Genomic DNA, 21,801 nt, shown 5'->3' with positions numbered 1-21,801 from the left:
GACCTCCCTTTGGAGAGTGTTTTGTATGAGTCAATATCAAGGTAAACGGAGGAAGTAGTTCATAGTAAGTGGGTGAAGGCTATGTGTCAATATTTCCTACGGTCTCCTCCATTAGTCTAAACCGTGAGATTCCTATGTTTTGCTTGCTGGTTAGCTTTAAGCAGCCCTTTGCTAGTCGTTTAGCAACGGCTATCCCCACGGAGGGTTGTAACATAAGATTCGGAACAACACAGACTTCAGTAAAATGAATAGGGTCCTATAGTTCCATTTTGGATGTTGTCTTCTATTTTGAAGGCAAATTCGTACCGTCCTATAGGATATGAAAATGGAGGGTCACACTTACAAGAATTACTAAGTTGTTAGTAAAGATATTGACCAAAAACGATAACTAAACGACTATAGGAATAAGAGTTATTCCAGAGACAATAGGAATAAGAGTTATTTTGAGGATAGTGTTTAGTCAAATTTGTTTGTTTTAGTGAAGGAGTATGTGACTGCCCTTCGATAGCCCATATTCTGACTCACTAAAGTATCGTTTCAAATAATGGTTATGGGTACATTATTACTTTTTTGCTAAAATTTGATCTTGAATTTATATACAATTTTCTAATTAGAATTTGTTTGAATTTTATCAGCATGTCGAAATCTAGAATACTCATTTCTGATGTACATAACAGTAAAATCAAATCAGCAAACAAATTACTAGTGGTTGATTATACAAAAAGAATTTAACAGAGGATTGTTCTCTATCTCCTAACTCATCTGAAATTATGAATTATGTAGATGAGAATGTTGAATTCGAACAACAAGATAAATATGATTTACTTGTTATCGAAGCATGTTTAGTGGAAAACAATAAAATCTGGATAATTGATTCAAGTGCGGCTAATCATATACTATCTCACAGGAAACAAGTTCCTAGAGATAGTTGACAGAAAGTGAAACAATTTTTAAGGTAGGGACCAAGGAGATTGTTTCAGCCAAAGCAGTGGGATATATGAAGTTATTTATAGGAGATAAGTACATTTATTTGAAAAATGTATATTATATTCCTTCTATAAAAAGGAATCTAATATTTGTCTCTTATTTGCTAGAACAAAATCATAAAGTTTATTTTGAAAATGATGAAGTGTTCATCAAAATGGGAAATAAACAGATTTGCTCTGCAAAGCTCGAAAATAACTTGTACATGTTAAAGCCAACTGAGGTCAAAGCTGTGTTGAACATAGAGATGTTTAAAATTGTTGGGACTGATAAGAAAAGGTTGATTTCTCCAAATGCCTAGTTTATTGTATTTCCCTTTATGTTTCTCAACCTTGTATTGTATATATTTGTTCTCACTAGAGTTTTAGTCCAAGTGGGAGATTGTTGGGAATGTCCTAGAACTCGCAGTTCATGTTAAACATTCTATTTATCAATAAATATTATTGAGTAATTTATTCGATAAAGTTGTTAATTTTGCATTCTATTATGAAAATCCAATAAACATATCCATGGCTATAGTGTGAATACTTTAAATTTATGTGGTGACATAAACAAGATCAAGTTAATAGTATATAGCCTAAATGGTCTAATAAGTATATGGATGAAATTGGGTGTCTCATCTTGGTAACACTATTGGATGCAGCCCATTTTGTAGGTAATACAAATGATGTGATCCACAGATCATTCATGTAGAGACATGTGAGTGGGAACATCCTATGCAATGAGTTTGCATATAGACTGGACCACGAAATAGTCACTTTTCTTTATAACGATCGTTTACTGTTAAAACTGAGTATTTCATTTAAGTAACCTAGGATAATTCGATCTTAATCCTGAGCTAGCTATGAACTCCTGTTTGTTCGGGATTATCCTTTGATCTGCATGGGTGAGAGTAGTCTAACAGCACTGCTCAATAAGCCTTCCTTTTTATTGAGAAGATCGGATGAATAGCTGGGGACATAGCCCTGCAAGATGGAATTCACTCCAATCCGATTTAGGGTTAGCAGATAGGTTGTTCTCTTAAGTACTGATTCTAGGTTTTGAATAATCGGGGCTTCGCCTTCTCATGATAGAGAAAGGACTTGATTCATAAGTATTATGAATCAAATTGTTCATTAGAGGGTCAATGGGAACTTAAGGAACGAGATGTATTCACAGGGGTAAAACGGGGATCTTGATCCAACTGTGATTACGAACGACCTGTGAAGGATCAACTTACTGATCATGGTTATATCGAGTGGATATAATATATCTACAGTGAGGGGAGTTCAACTATGGGCTTTAGTGGGGTGACCCGTTAGTTAACGAATAGGGGTTAATTCGGTGTAATGAGTTTAGTCAATTAATCTCGGATCGTTAGAGCCCATGATCTGTAGGTCCGCAAGGTTCCCCTACTAACTTGTAAATGGATTAGCTTTAGAGTAGCATGATAAGTTAATTTGAAACATTCAAATTAGAATTAAACGAAATAGGAGAATTTATATTTAAATATGATTTTAATATATGAAAGTGGATTTGTGTAAAATTAATTTAATATTTGATATTAAATTAATTAGAATTAATTGAATTATTTAAATAATTATTTATTAATTTGATTAGAAAATTAATTTTACAAAATTAATAATATTTTTAATTTTTGAAATTAAATTGATTTTTGAAATCATTTATGAAATTGAAGAGTTGGAAAAACAACACAAAAATGAAAATATGGTTTTTTCCATTAAACCTTCAATTAGCTCACACCAAACCCACTTATTTTGGCTTCAATAACTCTAAGCATGAGCTGCATCTCATGCAGCCATCTTCTTTGCATGAAAGACCTGCAATAAATAAAAAAGATTGGAGTGGAATTCGGGCATGCATCAAAAGAGTTTTTGCTAAAAAAATTCGGGCTGAAAAGTTGTTCTTCAAGTGGGTGGGTTGTAGCAGTGAATTCTCCTTTCCTTTCATTCAAGCTGATTTTGAGTCCCACAACTTATTCTAAAGCTCCAAGAGAATAGTGGAGAATATCTTGAGGTGATTCATAGCAAGTTTTGAAGAAGGTTACAGCTAAGAATCAAGATTTCTAGGAGTTCTACAAATGTATGGCTTCAAAACCTCCTGTGATTGATGAGCATGCTTTAGTTACTGCCAAAATTAATGAATTAGAGTGCTTATCGATCCTTGTCGCTTCCACTGCATGCTGATATACTCTTACAATTGGTTTCAGAGCATCATTTAAGCACTCAATTTGGTTTAATTTTGGTTTGGTGGGTGTTTTTCATGAGTTATATGAACATGGTGCATTGATATGGTTTTCTGAGTTTTGGCATTTAATTTCTCTTTGATTTCTTGATTAAATTTGTAATTGGCTCTTGATTCATGAGCTTATATGTGTTCTCAAAAGTCTGTAATTTATTTTGAGTCATTAGAGTTGAAATTTAGATGTAATTGAAGAAACAAGTAAAGAAGGTCGAGCTGCAGATTCCAGTTTTTTCAGCCTCTGCTCAAATAATTAAAGAAACAAGTAAGAAATTAGAGTGCTTATTGATCCTTGTTACTTCCGTTGCATGCTGATATACTCTTACAACTCACATTATAAACTCACATTAACTCCTCTATAACTATAATGGAGTTATGTGTTTATTTAATTTATATTAAATTAAATCTAATTTAATTAAGTAATTATTAAATAATTAATCTTAATTAATTAAATATCACATATTTAATTAATATTAAATTTGAATTATATTCAAATGTATTTCTCTCTTACAACCTATAATTTTAATGTGTATCACATTCATATTAATTTTAACCTATAATTTTAATATGAATCTCATTCACATTAAATTTAACATATAGTTTCAATATGAATCTCATTCATATTAGATTTAACTTATAGTTATAATGGTATTCATATTATTTAATATTTGAATCTTATTCAAATACATTATTCTCTCATATAGTTTAATATTTTGATCTCATTCAAAATTAACTTTATAATATAATGTATCTGTAGGATTGTGTCAGCAACAACGGAAGCACAAGGATCATCTAAGCATTCAAATTCACTAATTTTGGCAAAATATTAAGCATGCTCTTGTAGAAAAACAAGTGAGTTTCAAACTTTTTCAAAGTTCTTTCTCCAGCTGCTATCTTCTTCAAATCTTATTGCAGACCACCTCAAGATCTTTCCAATATTCTCTTGGTGCTCTAGATTGAGTTGTGGGACTCAAAACAAGTTTGAATCAAGGGATGAAGGAGAAAAGCTCACTGCAGCAACCTTGTTGAAGAACCTTTTCTTCAACCCGACTTTTCTTTAAAATTCTCTATAGATGGCATCATCGTTTTTCACTCCAATCTCTTCACTGTATTGCATATCAACATGCAAAGGAGTGAGTTGCATGAGTTGTAGTTCATACTTGGAGAAGAGAAAGCCAAGAAGATGCATAATGTGTAAGCTACTTCAAAGATGGATAATGAAAAATATTTTTTTTCCATTTTAGTGTTTTGCTTTTTTACTTTTTCCAATTTTATCACAAAATCAAAATTTGATTTTAAAAAATGAAAAATATAATTAATTTCATAAATTAATTATTAAATAAGACTTAATTGATTTAATATCAAATATTAAATTAATTTTAACACATATTCATCTTTATATATTTAAATCATATTTAAATATATAAATTCCCCTATTCCATTTAATTCTAAAATTAAACATGTAATTATATCTCATATAATTACTAATTCTCTTAATTTTAATTTGAACGTTTCAAATTAACTTATCACGCTATTCTAAAGCTAGTCCTTTACGAGCTATTAGGGGGACCTCGTGGACCTACAGATCATGGGTTCCAACGATCCGAGATTAATTGGCTAAACTCATTAGACCAAATTAATCTTCAATCGTTAACTAATGGGTCACTCCACTAATGCCCATAGTTGCACTCCCCTCACTGTAGATATATTATGTCCACATGATTTAACCATAATCAACAAGTCGACAAAGTTGTTTGTAATAACGACTGTGTCAAATATCTATTTTACCCCCGAGATTATGTCTTATTGCTTAAGTCCCTATCGATCCTCTAATAAACAACTGGTTTGTGTTCCAATCACTAAACCAAACTCTCTCAACCCAGTGAGAGGGTGGGGCCCCTTGTTCAAGACCTGGATTCAGTACTTGAGAGAACAACCTTTCTCCTATCCCTAAATCGAGTAGGCGTGAACTTCATCTTGCATCCTATGTCTCTAGCTATCTATCCAATTTTATCCCTGAAATGGGAGTCTTATTGAGTTGGCGTTGTTGAACCAACCTTCAACTATGCAAATCTAAGGGCAATTCCAAATAAACAGGAGTTCATAGTTAGCTTAGTATTAAGATCGAGTTACCTAGGTCATCTAGGTGAAATAGTCAGTCTTATACAGTAAACAGCGTTATAAAGTAAGAGTGACTTATTTCTTGGACCTGTCTTATGCAAACTCATTGCATAGGATGTCCCCACTCCTCGTGTCATAACATGTACGAATTAGGATCACATCGTATGTAGCAGCACTTTACAACTCTGTGTAGCAACTACAGAGTAGGTCACATCCAATGGTGTTACCAGAATAAGGTACCCAACCTTATTCATGTACCATAGATCATTTTGACTATTTACTTGAACCTGATCCACTCTTATGTCTCCACATAAAATTCAAGTACTCATAAAATAGTCATGGGTCTTAGTTTATTGGATTTAGACCTTCGTACAATTTATGAAATCAATAACAAGTATATTGATTATAGAAAATGTTTATCATTTTACAAATTGCAAATTTTTAGGACATAAAACCCAACAGTATCTATATATGTATTATGTATAATGTATCTATATACATTATATTAATAACTATATCATATATAATGTATTATTTATATACAATTAACTTAAATTCTCTTATGATTTGAACAATTCAAATTCTTTCAAAACTAAATATTCCTTGTTTTATTCTTAGTGTGGAAATAAAGGGACCTAATGGACCTACAGATTCAAGCTTCAGCAATACGACATTAATTAATTAAACTCTTTAATTAGATTAATCTTAATTAATTAATCAACATTCATTAACTGTGGGTTACTCTATTAAAGACCCACAGCTGCACTCTTCGCACTGTACATATATTTTTATGTCTATGGATATAACCAATTATCAGTAAGTCCACTCTTCACGAATTGCTTATAACTACAGTTAGGTCAAATTACCGTTTTACCCCTATGGTTACCTTTTACTCCTTAAGCCTTATTGATCCTCTAATGAACAATCTATTTATGATCCTACCATAAACAAAAACCCTCTCGGGCGAATAAGAGGGAGGGACCCCATTATTGAAGACCCAAGATCAGCACTTAACGGGAGCAATTCATCTACTTACCCTAAATAAGGACTAAGTAAATTCCATCTTGTGTAGTTATATTCCTAGCTCCCTACTTGGACAAATTCCCAAAATGGTAGGCTTATTGAGTCGGCGACTCGGGCCACTCTCATCCATACAAATCAAATGACTGCCCTCATGGATAAGAGTTCATAACTCACTTAGGATTGAGGTCTATGGTCATCCTATGAAATGTTAATCTCTTCAATTAACGGTGTTATGATGAGAGATTAATCATGTCGCGGTCCAATCTTATACAAACTCTTTGTATAGGATACCTCCACTCGCATGTCTTCACATGAATAATTTGGATCAAATCGTTTGTAACACTTACAACTCTTGCTACATTTACAAAGCGGGTCCGTAGTGTCATCAGAATAAGGTACCTAACATTATTCATATACTATAGACCATTTAAGTTATTACTTGAACATGATCCATCTATATGTCTATCAAATACTTTTTAAATTACATAAAATAACATTGGATCTTCCCTCAATGCACGAATAATTACATATTTAAAATAATCAATCATTATTTTAAATAACTTATTAACTACAAGGCTTTATGGTATATATCCCAACAACTTGCGCTCTCAGAGCCACCACAATAAAAGAAAAACCTAAAATCAACCAAGGGGTCTTTTTTTTTTTTTTTTTGAAAATGTAGATAACTGGAATCTTAGATGTTCAGAATTATAAATGTACAGAACTATAGATGTCTGACATTTTAGATTACCATGTGTTGTTTTATATGAATATTTTTGCAGGTATCTGGGAATATTTTGATAATCATGTTTGTTTTGTAGAAATTCTACTCAAGAGTGTCTTAAATTTACATAATATTCCAAGAATACCCATACAATTATTTATTTATTTATAATTAATTTTTGCTTATGTAATATATTTATTTTTATCAATTTAAATTTCTTTTTAAATTAATACAATTTATATTATTTTTATATGTTGGTTTTCTCAAAAATAATATATCATAATCTTATATTTTCTATAAAATAAATATTAATTTAAATTTAAATTTAAATATCTTGCTAAAAGAATAATAAGAATTACAATAATAACAAATATATATATATAGTTGACAATATTTATTTTAATTATATAATGCAAATGAAGATTAATTTATATATGTAAAATAGAAAAAAGAATGCAAAAAATGAGGATGCCTCAACTCGGAAATCTGAAAAATCTATGTTTTAAGAGAATATCCAAAACTCTCGAGATGTCCTCCATAAGAATATCCTAGGATATCTCAAAATCTCCAGATATTCAGATATCTTACAATACCATAAAATAAATACGATAATCTAGATGTTCATTCTATGAAAATCTAGAATGCTCGTGAAACAAACTACCCTTAGATTTGGATGTGTTCTTTCGGAAAAAGGTTGTGAGAATTGCTTGAAAATTTTCTAAATAAAACCATTACTCCATGGCAACACTCCCAACCGAAGACTCAAAAGTTACACATCTTGATTGGTTGAACGTTTACAAGTCCAAAAATATATCATACCAAGGCCAAGAAATGGACAAATTAAATGAAAAAAACATATATATAAATAAAAAGTTAGAAAAAATGTGAAAAGAAAAAGTAGAAAAGGGATTGAAATGAAAATTTGGAAGCATGCAAAAATGAGAGGTGGCGAGCAGAGGATGAATTAGAAGTGTGTGTTGGCGGAGAAAGGGAAGAGAATTTAAATTCTTTCTTATCTAATAATACCTCCTCCATCCCCAACACAACACCATCAAATTTAACCCCACTCTACATATATATTCTTTTATTTGTTTTTTTAAATATATAAGATTATTTTTAAATATAGAAAAATAAATTAAAATATAATAAAATTTTAACTATCAATAATAGATGTTGATAGACACTGATTAACTTTTATCAGTATCTATCAGTGATATTGATAGATACTGATAGAAGTCAATCAGTGTCTATTATTGATAATTTTGTAAATATTTTCAAGAATTTTAGAAATAATTTCCCAAAGTTATATTTTTTTTTTTTTTTTTTTGAAACTTTTACGGATAGAAAAATTTTCAAACTTTACAGAAATAAGAAAATAAATACTAATATACCTTTATCAGTTTCTATCATTGATAGATATTGATAGACTTCTACCAGTCTCTATTAAAGAAGATTAAAATTTTATTATTTTGTATAAATAGTTTAATTTATTTTTCTATTTTTGAAAATCTCTTTTTTTATATTTAGTTTCTAAGGTTTTAAAATAGTATATATTTAATTCTTAAGTTATCTTTAATACATTTAATTTTTTTTATATTTGGTTTCTAAGGTTTTAAAATAGTATACATTTTATATTTGATTTCTAAGGTTTTAGATCAAAACATGTACACTAGATACAAAATCTAGGACCAAAAAGTTATCTTTTTTTCAAAAATTTATTAAGACACAAATATGCACCTACTTAAAAGTTTATGAATTAAACTTATAATCTTACAAATGGATAATTGCAATGGATAATACCTTTCTGATTAATAATTAATTAAGTACTATGTTACAATATTTCTAAAGAGTTATAAATAAAGTAAAATTTATTAGTCATAGATTTTATCATGGATAGATATTAAAAATTGTATCTAAATATTATTATATCTACAAATTCTTTTGCATCGTATTATAACAAGTAATTAGTTAGACTACATTAGCCAATAATTTAGACTTAATATCAACTTCAAGAAATTTAAAATAATTTAAAAATGATAAAATAATTAGTTGAATTCTTTATAGAATCCTATAAGGGTAGGGATTGGTTTTTTTTTAATTTAAAAATTAAATGTAACAATAAAAAAATCTAAGAATAGAAAAAAATGTCAAATTATTTTTAAAAAAAATAGTAAGAAAATATTTATAGATATTAATAAACTTCTATCAACTAATCTATCAATTAGATCAATTTTATCAAACTCTATCGAATAGAATTAAAATTTTATTATTTTATATAAATAGTTTCCGTATTGTTTTATTTTTAAAAATCTCCTTAAAAAATATATGGAAAAAAAAAAAACAAAACCAAGAGGAAGATCCATTCCGATAAATTTTTGTCTGGATTGAGGTTTGTCCAGAAAAGACGCGGCACACCGCTATCCCCACACCTGGCTTTCTTATTCGCGTGTCCAAACAACCCCCATCTTCTTCACTATATCAACTCTCCGCTCCCCATCCCTCAATTCCGCAAACAAAAAGAAAACCATCCAATAATGGGGAAAACAAAATTATCTGTTATGGCCGCCGTGGCGGTGGCTTTGGTGGCGGCGGCCGTGGTGGCGGAAGGTTACGGCGGAAGAGTAGGCGGAAGGATGGAGATCAAAGACGTGAAGAGGAATGAGGAGGTACAGCGATTAGGAAGATTCAGCGTGGAGGAGTACAATCATCGGATGGGAGGCGGCGGAGGAAAGGTGAAGTTCGCGGCGGTGATTGCGGCGGAGAGGCAGGTGGTGTCGGGAATTAAATACTATTTGAGAATTTTGGGGATTCAAAATGGGGAGAGCAAAATTTTTGACTCGGTTGTGATTGTGAAGCCCTGGATTGGTTCTAAGCGCCTTCTGGATTTTTCGCCTTCTATAGTTTCGAGCACTCCCATTTTTAATTTCTGATTTTTCTTTCTTTCCCTTTGGTATGCCTAAATAAATACGAAAATGATTTTCTTCCATTTTTTCTTCTGCAAATTAAGTGCACCCCCGAGTAGCAGCGTGTGTTCATGAGTTGAGTTGGATTGAAATTTTTTTAGATCTTAACTTGTAAATTTTTTCAATCAATCTAATCTAAATATTTGGTTGATTAATTCACTTAATCGGATTATTTTTTAAAAATTTTATTAAAAAAAGCAAAAATGTAAATAAATTATTCAAAAAATATTGAAATTAAATAAAATTAAAATCGATATACTTATTTAGTTTTACCAGCGAGAGGAAAATATATTTTTTTAAGTTAATAATAAATTCAAGTTGGATCGGATTGGTTTAAATTATATTAGGAAAATCCATGAACTAATTCAAATCCATAAAATTTTCATTTATTTGAACACAATTCAAATCGTATAGTTGGCTTGAGTTGATCGGTTTTTTCAGGTTATCGAGTTTTTTTAACACTCCTGTTAAGTAGTACTAAGATGTCCACTAACTATGCTAACAACAAATTAAATATACTTGTAAGTGGTATTGACATGCACATTAACCATCTTAACCAGTCAAAGGTTTAATCTAAACGTACAATGATTTATCGCAAATTAGGTGTATCTACAAGTAGTATTGATATAGACATGTACACTAACTATGCTCTTACTTGCATTAATTTATAGTAAATTAAATGTACTTGTAAGTAGTATTGACATGCACCCTAATCACGTTAATTAGTCAGAGATACGATCTCTTACTTGCAATAATTTATAATAAATTAAGTGTATTGGTAAGTAGTATTGACATATAAACTCACATGTACACTAATTATGTTTATTGCCACCAACAGAATTGTTGAATATTGTACTAGATTAATAAGATCTTATTCAATTTAAAATCTTTAATTTAAAGAGAGAAATTTCGAAATTCACTTTTTTTTAAGTTTAATGGGTAAATCCATTTAAAATAGCCATTTTTAAATATAAAAAAAATAAAATAAATTATTTATAAAATATAGTAAAATTTTAAAACTATCCATGTACGTTGATAGATACGGATAGAAATCTATCAGCGTCTATCATTGATAGTTCTAAAATTTTACTATATCTTATAAATATTTTCAACAGTTTTACCATTTAAAATAATTTCCTTTTTAAAACTTATGGGATTTAAAATATTACATTTAAAGCAATCTTTAAATTTTGGAGTTGTTCAATGAGGAAAAAGATTGTATCATGGGGGGCTTTCTACACTTAATAACCTAATTAAATAGGTCAAATTACAAGAATAACTTAACTTTACCATTTTCTCTATAAATAGTCTAATATGTTATAATATTACATAAAAATCGCCCAAAAGTCATTAATATTCCATTAATTTTTGCCTTTCTTCATTTAAAAAAAAAAAACGAAAAGATAAAAATATTAAAAAAAAATGGAAATCATGTGCAAGTAGTTTTTTTTTTTTTTTCCAAATTTTCAAAACCCAAAATAATTTTCATTTCCATTAAATTTAGAAGATCTTTATTTACAAATTTTTCTTTTTACAAATTTTGAATTTTGACTTAAATTTTAGAATCTCCATACATTTAATACATAATTATAGTACCAAATCTTGGCTTTCATCTACATTTCTTTATATGTATACTAGGTTTATTTTTAATATATACGACGCTATTTCTAATATATATAATGTTTATTTCAAATATATTTAGAACAATTAGAGATTTAAAGTTGTTATATAATATATATCAATATTATAATTTTGGTTTCATTTCTATTAAAATATTTATTTCACTTACTTTGTCACATCTATCCATATATATTTAGTTATTTTGCAAATATATGTCTCATATTATATAATAATAATGATATGGTAAATTGCAAAATTCATCCTTCAAGTATGGTAATTGTTGCAATTTTCACCTGAAAGACGTTTCATAGCAGATGGATAATTTTGAGAACATAACCACCATAACATATTCTTGAGATTTAGAGATATATAACCTATTTGTTAACGAATAAAATAAGAAACGTTTAAATGGAAAACACTCATTAAAGATGATATATTTCATAATTAATTATTAATAAAAAAAACTTTCTAATTATTTAATATTAAATTTATTTTTATTTTCTTTAATATTTTAATTATAAAATACTATAAAAATTAGATAAGAGTAAGAATGTACTACAAGACTAAATTTGTCCAGAAAAATCGGTAGAAATCTAGTTATGAAATATCATTCAAGTTTAGGCTATTTATGAAATATAAATAGATTAATTGTTTAAACTTTTCAAGTAAGTCTATTAGTATTGAATATGATTTAGCCCAAAATTGTCTAAACCCAAATCCAAATGAATAGGAAATAGTAAAACATAGCAATATTTTAGGTTGCATTTTGAAAATGGTCAAAACACACAAATCTTCAAAACTATAACAAATTGCCTCTTTTCCGAAAATACCCTCAATAATGCGTGAAATACGGTATGATTAAATCTGAATATTGATATCAAATTGAGCATAGTTCAATTGGTATTCAAGTATACTAAAAACCACAATGTCTAGAGTTCGAATGTACTTACAAAAAATTGGAAAAAAAAATCGAGTGTTTGTGACTATAAGCCTAATTTAAAAAAAAAAAAAAAGANTAAGAGTAAGAATGTACTACAAGACTAAATTTGTCCAGAAAAATCGGTAGAAATCTAGTTATGAAATATCATTCAAGTTTAGGCTATTTATGAAACATAGTCTCATTGCCTTTTCTTGCATAAAAACTATTACCACTATATATCCAATTTTAATAGAAAATAAAAAAAAAAAAAAAAAGACAAAAAAAAAAAAGACAAAAAAGAAAGGCTATAAAACCACCTCGAATCTTCTTTTTTTTTTTAAAAAATTCTTGATTTTGAGGAAAAAAATTATTTAACCAATTTAAAAGATTCATAGAAGCTCAAAAGACTCCTTGAAGACCGATGACTCTACAATTCTTTGAAGATCGAAGACTCTTCGAATGACCATGACATTTTTGAAGTGGTTAAAAAATCTTCAAGATCAAAAAGTTTGAGATTAGAAGGCTTTGAAGACCAGAAGACTTTTAAGAAAAATTAAAATTTTGACCGTGAGAACAAACTTTTTAGTAACCCTCAAGTGAAGCATACGTTCAAGCAAAAGAATCAACCAATAAATATTAGAAATTGTATCACCATATCCACATATTATAAATCAATACAATTCAAATTCATATTCATGAATTAAATTTCCTTGTTAAAATGTCATGCGAACACATTTGATTTCATTTAAAATATTCTAAAAATCACCTAATTAAAATTATTCTTCCCTAAAATCATACCAAGGGTGCAACAAAAATTATCATGTAATTATTTTTTCTAAAATAAATAGAGAAATTAAGTAAGATAAAATGACATTATTGTATCTGTGAATTTAATTCTATTGTACTTAAGGAAGTGATCTTATGAATTTGTGAAAATTTAAACAGGTAAAAGTTATGCACTAACCATCTTAAAACAAAACTCCAACAACGTGCCCTAAATTATTCATTCATGAATTGAAAGTATAAAGTTTAAATTGATATAATGTATATTAGTTTCATACCAACTCAAAAGTTTATGATCAAATAAATGGAACTTTTCCGAGAAATCATTTTAAATAGTAAAACTGTTGAAAATATTTACAAGATATAGAAAAATTTTAGAACTATCAGTGATAGATACTGATAGATATTGATAAATACTGATAGACTTCTAGTGTCTATCAATATCACTGGTCGACATTGATAGAAGTCTATCAATATCTATAGTTCTAAAATTTTACTATATTTTTTAAATATTTTGATTTATTTTTCTATATTTAAAAACAACCCAACTTTTTCCAACAATATATTACAATAAATAAAATTATAATTTACAAACAAAATATTGGCTATATAAGGCATATGAAGAACCAAACTTAAAGGTTACTAAGAATTATAGTTTTGCAAATGATTCAAACTCTTTCCTTAAAGCATCTCCATCAGTTCATCCTTCTCTTTCTGTCTTCTTATTTCTTCTTTCATTCTCTCTAACTCCCAAACTATTTCTTCAATCTTCACTTCAATGGCATCATCACTTAGCTCAAAAGCACTCTCCACCACCCTCACAAGCCTCCACAAGCTTGCCATCATTATCACTCCGCCGCCTTTCCTCTCCGCCGCCACCTCCAAAACCAACGCCACGACCGCTACCACACCATCCACGACGCAACCTGACCGTCTAAAGAACGAGCAGCCCAACCCCACCATCAGAGCTGTCGTCTTTGCGGAGAGAAAGCTCAAGATGGCAATGCTCACCCAATGGAAGTACAACATTTTTTCTTCTTCTTTCCCGTGTGATCCACAAGATATTAACGACGACGAAAGTTCGAGAACGGTGATGATAAGGTCCATTACGAGGAGAACAATGGTGATGACATGAGCGGGAGTGGATTCGAGTAAGGTGATTAAATGGACTCTCCATGACGAAAATGTGTCGATACTATTTGTATTTGGGGCGACGAATAGAGATCGCCATTTTTTACGTCTTTCGTAGAGTTTCACAACATCGTGGATAGACGATTCTAAGGATTCGATGGTGGTGGTGGTGGTGGTAGCGGATTGCAACGGAGATGTCGAGTTTAAGAAGTTAGAGAGAATAGCCATTTGAGATGTGATATCAATGGAAAGGGTTTAAACTTTAAATATGGAAATGGAAGAGAAAAACATTAATATGGTTTGAAGGTTACGCCAAGAGATGTGGGCGGCTTCAAAATCAAGTTGTGTGGTGAAAGGTAAATGAATGCTTAAAGCAATAATTACTATAACCCTAAAGTTTCTCGGATGTACATGGTTGGATTGGATTGGGTTGAGTATATTTTTTGAATCAACCTGAAAATTCGGATTGATTTGATTGGCAACCCAAATGACCCAAATAAAGTTTCCAACCCAACTCAACCTAACCCTTAAAAATCAGGTTGGGTAGGATTGGGTTGTCGGGTTATAACTTTTTTTTTTAATAAAAAATATGTAAATTTATATATAACACATGACTAATAACTAAAATCTCATAAAATTAATATGTTAAATACCAAATATCTATGATATTTATTGTAAACTTTAAACAAAAACAAATATCATAATAATTTAAAAGAAAAATATTAAAAAATCAAAAATTAATCAATACAAAGAAATCAAACTTTAAATAAAAAGGAATATATATATATATACAAAATTCGGGTTGGATTAGGTCACCCAAATTTTTTTTAGCCAACCCACAACCCAACCCAATCCAATAAAAATAGAAGAATTCAACCCAACACAACCCAAGAACAAAACTAACCCAACCCAACTCTTACATTTTGGGTTGGGTAGTCCGGGTTGTTCGGGTTGTTGAGTTATTTAAACACTCCTAGTTTCTCGTTGTTTCAATTGATATCAAATTTGTACTGTCAATTTCGAAATTTGAAATTCTATTCATCCGTTTCATATATTATCAAAGAAAAGAAAATCTCACTTTTATAGATTGTTCACATATTCATTCATTATTGAGATACGTCTCAAATCCTCGACTAAGATGTTAGAAGTTCGAATTTTTTTATATGGTTGATTGAATTAAAAAAATCAAGATAATAAAATAAAAGAGACATGTATTATAATCTTTAATATTAAATCATTATAATTAAATTACTAATGTTACTTTTTTTAATATCATATCATTTTATTTCAATCAAGTTCATGTGTGGAAATCTTTTTTTTTTTTAGTTCAACCAATAATTTCATCATTATCATATCATTTTAATTTTTTTTCTGAACCACGTATCTCTTTTCTTTTCTTTTTTTTGGTTCAATTTACTGATTCATATTATTTTTACAAATTTCTCTAATTTCCTTGATTTATTTCTTATAGAATACTCTTGTTGACATGAAAACTTTAATTTTTAAAATTTTGGAAACTTAGGATATTGGCATTCTTTGATAGAAATTATTGTTTTTTTTTTTTTCTCTCTCTCTATGTTTTTAAAATATTTTGTTTTTATTTCAAAATTGCATTACACAAATACTTATTTTAGTAGTTATCAGTAATTTTCATTGAATAAAGCATTGAACAGAAGCTACCTGCCATGATTTTTGTTCATCTATAAAATTAATAATTGTTTACATGTGTTTGATAATTGATTATATATCGCATTTTAAAATGTATTAGTTTTCGTTGAATAATTGATGAGAAAAAGTAAACTATAAGAATAAATAGATTTTATGGAAATTTTCAGTTTCAAATACATAAAAATGAATCAGCTTATTTTTAAATATAATAAAATGTCACTATCAACAGTTCTTTGATTTAAAACAATTACCCGAAGAATAAATAAAAAATTTTAAAAAAATTTCAATTTAACCAAATTAAACCTTAGACAACAAAGTTGAATATAACTAAAACAACGTTATGGTACATATTTAATAGTATGGAGTAAAAATGGAATTAACGCCTAATTACATGAACAAAAATTGAATTTCCTTTCATCTTTTACACAAATTTTTAGGTTTTTAAAACAGTTATGCATTAAAGTGGAATTCACAACCGTTTAAATATTAAGCATAGCTCAATTGACATTCGAGTGTGTTTGTAACCATGGGGTTCGTAGTTCGAATTTTTCTATCCTCAATTGTACTAAAAAAAACTATCAAACATTGTAAAGATAAGTTTAAGGACTTGAAAAGGATAAGTTCGAATCTATTGTTGTATTTAAACTAATTAAACTATGTTCAAATATTTTACAAGAGTGTCTTCGTATTATAGTGCTTAGCGAAAATGTGTTATGATAGGTAATAAATATCAATAAATATTTATTGTTGATTAAATTGAAAAGTCAGGAAACAACCAACAACGACAGAGTTTTCATGACAGTTTTTTAGAGTCATAAAAACCTATTATTAGTCTAGTGAATGAAGAGTTTTGTATTATTTACAAGTGTTGTTGTATATGCATATTTTATCCACATGACTTCATTGCATTTGAGACTAACTTAGAGCATATAGTTTTATTTGCCAATAATACATGAGTAACCTCACTTAATTTCTACACTAATTTGTTTGAATTGTATGAACTTAAAAGTAAAAAACCACATTTCATAACAATTTCACTTTAATTTAAGTCCCAATGGCTACTTAAAACAAAAGCATTCCTTATTAATATTTTCAAAAAATGAGGTATTTGTAATGGGTAGTACTTCTAGGGTTAATAATTAAGTGTATTGCAATATTTTAAAAGAATTGAAAAATAGCAAAATTTATCATTGATAGCCTCCATCATTGATAAACTTCTTTCAGTGACATAGTTTATCACTGATAGACTCTAAGAGTTAGATCTAAATTTTGTTATTTCTACAAATTTCTTTGTATTATGTTTTATCTACTAATATTTTAGGTCTAGTTGCTATATTTGCATACACCTAAAAAAATACTTCTAAAATCTTAATAGTGATAACTCAACTAACAAAATTCAATCAATTTAAAATGTTCGTACAAAATTTGGTCTCATACGTACTCGTATTCGAACCTTTGTATTTGTTTTTTTTTGTTTTTTTTTTTTTTTTGGTAAAAACAAAAAAACAAGCAAGAATGAGATCTTAATTTGCTATAAACAAATTCATCAATTCCACCATACATATGATACAAACATCATTTTTTTTTTCTCCTTGTCACCATTGTTTAATAAGGAGAAGAGGATCCTTAAAATCATCAAAGTATAAGCTTTGAAGGGGGGAAAAACAAAAGGAAGAATAACAAAGGAAAATGAAAAAGAATAATAAAATCATGTTGTATGTACAAGAGAAGCTTGTGCTTGAGCAGCCATTGAAAGTTCAAATTGCCTTAAAGAAATGGAAGGAAAAGAATTAAGAAACTCAGAAGGAACAAAGTTATTGAGATTATTATTATTATTATTATCCCAATTATTAGGGTTAATAATAATAGGGTTTGTAGTTGTAGAGCCATCCAATCCAATGTGTGTCACATGCTTCACATCTGTTGGATATCCAATCTCCATTTCCACTTCATCTATTTGATCTTCATCTTTTCTCAAAACTAGGGTTTTTTTTTTAACAAGAGAGATCAAAATTCAGTTTTCCACTTTTCTTCTTAAAGAATATATATGATTATATGGATAAAAAAAAAAGAAAGAAAATGACAGACCCATGAAAATAAGAACATATGGACTATTTGGGATGCTGAGATGATATAAAATGTGGGGAGTTCTGATGTTTAGAGAGTTCGGATCAAGTATGAACGACTGAGTATGATCGAGTATGTTCAAGTATTGAGATGATATACAATACACATAAGGAAAATGACGGTGAGATACGTAACATGTTCCGAAAATGGACCCACGAACAATTAAAATCGGTGAGATAGGATAATGGGCCTCCAAACATTGAGATGATATAGGATGTGGGGATATACCATCTCATGTTAAGCCCCCAAACAGTGCCATAAAGATACACACATCTATGAGAACATATTTCAATAGCAGTAGATAATAATCATATGAAATTATATGAAAAATACTTAGGTGTATATCGGACAATACCTATCTTTTCGTATCCCACTGAATTGTCCCATCATAATTTTTCATGTAGCAAACTTTGTTTATTTCTTTTTTAAAATATTTCAATTCTTTTGGGTAAGTTGTACCTAATCTCATGCATATCCCTCCCTTTCACATATTAAAAATAATTAAAAAATTAGTTTTAAAAAAATAAATTGTCACATGACAATTTTTTATTGGACAATTGTCTAAGTTGCACAAACACGAGTGCAGCTCATACAACACCTAAGAATTTTTTCAATTCTAGTTTTTTTTGTGAATGATGAGGCAGAGATGCATAAAGATGGGTACGTCTCCTAATTATATTGATTGGTTAAAGTATTTCTTTTTTCTACCTTCATAGAAGTATTTCTTTTTCTTATTTTGCAGTTATTTGAAGGGGATTTTGTAATGGTAGGTAAAATTAGTTGGTGGGTGTGACTTATTTTTGTTTAATTTATTTGGATTTATTTTCACAATTGGGGGAAGGGTTATTTAATTAAGATAAGAAATGGTAGACCAACTACTTTTTTTTCTTTTTCTTTTTTTTCTAGAACTCCATACTCTTCTAGTATGCTTTTTAAGCTAAATATATCACTAAGTAAAGTATACAAAATATTCTTTTTATTTAACTCTTAAATTTTATAAATTTCAATTTACTCAAAAAAAAAATCAAAATTTTCAATAAAGCATTGGGTAAGAAATATTAATTAGAAAATATTTTTTAGGAGCAAGTTTTTACTTAAAAGATAATTCAAATATCTACCATAACTACTTGATCCAAAAAAAACTAATTCATGTTTAATAACTATTTACTTTCTAGCTTTTCTGTTGCCATTTCTTGATTTTTATCCTTTTTAAGTAAACATTTGAATTCGAAATCAAATTCCATGGATAAAAACATTTTTTTTGTTTTAAGAAAAAAATACATTTTTCAAACTATTTTTTCAATTTTCAAAATTTAATGATTCTCTCTCCAGAAAAATATCTCAGATTTTGAAAATTATTGGAAAATAGATAACAAAACAAAGAAACTCATAAGTGAAAGTATTATTCACTAAGCATAATTATCAAAAATTAAAAACAAAACAAAACAGTTACCAAATGGACCTATACAATCTCTCTTCAAATTATATATATAAAACACTTAAGCTAATTATGTCAAAAGAAGAAAAATATTACAATTCATTTGGAGAAGGATGGATTCATATTAAAATCAAAAAGTAAGTGAAGATGGCAAGAATGAAGAAAGATTAACAGATGAAGAAGTGTTGCATTGAGAGAGTATTTGTTTTATTGAGTGAAAAATCAAATGTTCTTAGAAGAATACTATATAGAGTAGGTGGTTAATTATTATTATTATTATTATTATTATTATTATTATTATTATGGCAAATGTTATATCCTTCAATTTTGTGGATTGCATCCGTTTAAACCCTAAAATAACAATGGTATCAATTTAAACCCTGAATTTTGGAGATTATATCAATTTAAACCATAAACTAACAATTGTATCAATTTAAACCCTGAATTTTCACAAGTGTATCAATTTAAACCTTCCATTATGATATATTTGGATAAATAGCTGTGAGACTTATAATTTTATCAATTAAATATCTAAATTTACATAAGTGAATCAATTTAGACTCTTAATTAAGATTTATTTGAAAATTGTCCATTCAAATTATAATCCTCAATTTTTGTTAAGTTGATATTTGTAGAAGTCAACACGCATATAAGAATTTATGCATTGATGATTTTCAAATACATTCCTAATGAATATTCTAAATTGATTCACTTATACTTGTTTATAAGTTTATTTGAAAAAAAAAAATTAAATGTTTAGAATGACATTTTCTAAACTAAATATGAAGGTGTAAATTGATATATTTATGAAAGTTCACCGTTTAAATTACTTATAAAAGTTTTGGATTAAATTAATACAATTATTAATTTGAGGTATAAATTGATAAGAATCCCAAAATTCAGGATTTAAATTGATACAAGAGTTCAAAGTATAAATTAATATTTACCCTTATTATTATTACCTAGAATTGGTTGAGTTTTAAAATTTAAGTTGGATAAGGTGGATGTTTTTTAACTTTAAAAAAGTTTACATAATAGGAACATAATTCTTAAAATGTCAGATCATTATTAGTGAACAAAAAAAAAAGTCACTATTATTCAATTTCAAAAATATTTTTTTAGTGGAGATATTTTATTTTTTAAAAAAAATAAATAAATTGTAACTCTTTGAAAGTATAATTGAAAATTTTGAGCCATTAGATAAGAAATTTTTAGAATGGCCAAATGATGGAATTTCTCTATTCTTTGGAAGTATTATTCTAAACTCTCAAGTATTATTATAAACTTGCAATTATCATATAATATCATATTGCATTATGAATGGAGAAGCACATTATACCATGTTTATTTCAAGACAAATCATATAATTGTTCAGAAGCCATAATAAATTCAAGATAATTAATGAAAGAAATTATAATTCAAACAAATATGTAATTATGGAAACAAAATAAAATTACTACTTACCAAATAATTGGGAGAAAGTTTTGAGGCTTCTAACCAACTTATGAACTCCATTTGATATGTTAGGCAGAACAAATAAGAAACCAGAAGGGTTTTTCATTTTCACTTCAGAAGTTCTATTTTCACTTTCTTCTCTTCCTAAAAAAGTAAATAAAAGTAAATAAATAACCCAAAACTGTTTTATTGAGGGGGGAAAAAAGAGAGAAACTTGGAAACAAGAAAAATGGAAAGAAAATCATTGATCCTACTTGCTACACTTGGGTTTACTTCTGAACCTCCTTTAAGGTCTCGTATTTGAGCCATGGAAATCGAGGTGCTCGTAGCGACACTAGAGCGAGAAGCACAACCCGAGAAGAAAGGAAGAGCGGCGAATTTTGCAATGGCTCTCATGTTTTGGAGAAGGGAAAAGTAGAAGTGATTAAAAGAAGAATGTTGAGAAGCAAATGATTATAAGGTTGTGTTGTAATTAAGGGTATGTTGTTATGTTATCAAAAGCTGGCTTTAGAAGCAAGATAGAATGATTTACATGTGGAACAAAACAAGACCTACTCCAAAAGTTTGGTACTTTGAAAGACAGATTAGCAAAAGAGAATCTTCA

General features: G+C 28.5%; 3 protein-coding genes across 3 annotated transcripts; 1 reads left to right on the top strand and 2 right to left on the bottom strand.

Moving 5' to 3' along the window:
- Positions 1-9,458: 9,458 nt before the first annotated feature.
- On the top strand, positions 9,459-10,077 carry LOC120076532 (cysteine proteinase inhibitor 4). Its single transcript, XM_039030388.1, has one exon. The coding sequence runs from the start codon at positions 9,628-9,630 to the stop codon at positions 10,021-10,023; it is 396 nt and encodes a 131-aa protein (XP_038886316.1). The 5' UTR covers positions 9,459-9,627; the 3' UTR covers positions 10,024-10,077.
- A 3,862-nt stretch (positions 10,078-13,939) lies between these two features.
- Positions 13,940-14,845, bottom strand: LOC120076714 (voltage-gated hydrogen channel 1). The gene has a single exon (XM_039030610.1). The coding sequence runs from the start codon at positions 14,735-14,737 to the stop codon at positions 14,060-14,062; it is 678 nt and encodes a 225-aa protein (XP_038886538.1). The 5' UTR covers positions 14,738-14,845; the 3' UTR covers positions 13,940-14,059.
- A 2,890-nt stretch (positions 14,846-17,735) lies between these two features.
- LOC120076677 (CRIB domain-containing protein RIC4-like) lies at positions 17,736-21,632 on the bottom strand. Its single transcript, XM_039030570.1, has 3 exons — positions 21,452-21,632; positions 21,207-21,341; positions 17,736-18,157 (listed from the first exon to the last, which is right to left on the bottom strand). The coding sequence occupies exons 1-3, from the start codon at positions 21,591-21,593 to the stop codon at positions 17,886-17,888; spliced, it is 549 nt and encodes a 182-aa protein (XP_038886498.1). The 5' UTR covers positions 21,594-21,632; the 3' UTR covers positions 17,736-17,885.
- Between the last annotated feature and the right edge of the window lie 169 nt (positions 21,633-21,801).

The sequence above is a fragment of the Benincasa hispida genome, chromosome 4, assembly GCF_009727055.1.
Source record: "Benincasa hispida cultivar B227 chromosome 4, ASM972705v1, whole genome shotgun sequence".
Classification (NCBI taxonomy): domain Eukaryota; kingdom Viridiplantae; phylum Streptophyta; class Magnoliopsida; order Cucurbitales; family Cucurbitaceae; genus Benincasa; species Benincasa hispida.
This window is presented reverse-complemented; position numbering and strand designations above follow the sequence as displayed.

Excerpts from the sequence above, each read along its gene's own strand:
- LOC120076714 (XM_039030610.1), bottom strand. The coding sequence starts at position 14,737 with ATGGCTATTCTCTCTAACTTCTTAAACTCGACATCTCCGTTGCAATCC.
- LOC120076532 (XM_039030388.1), top strand. The coding sequence starts at position 9,628 with ATGGGGAAAACAAAATTATCTGTTATGGCCGCCGTGGCGGTGGCTTTG.
- LOC120076677 (XM_039030570.1), bottom strand. The coding sequence starts at position 21,593 with ATGAGAGCCATTGCAAAATTCGCCGCTCTTCCTTTCTTCTCGGGTTGT. Across the intron at positions 21,342-21,451 it reads AGTAAACCCAAGTGTAGCAA|GAAGAGAAGAAAGTGAAAAT; the intron begins GTAGGATCAATG and ends TTACTTTTTTAG. Across the intron at positions 18,158-21,206 it reads AACTTTCTCCCAATTATTTG|TTTTGAGAAAAGATGAAGAT; the intron begins GTAAGTAGTAAT and ends AAAAAACCCTAG.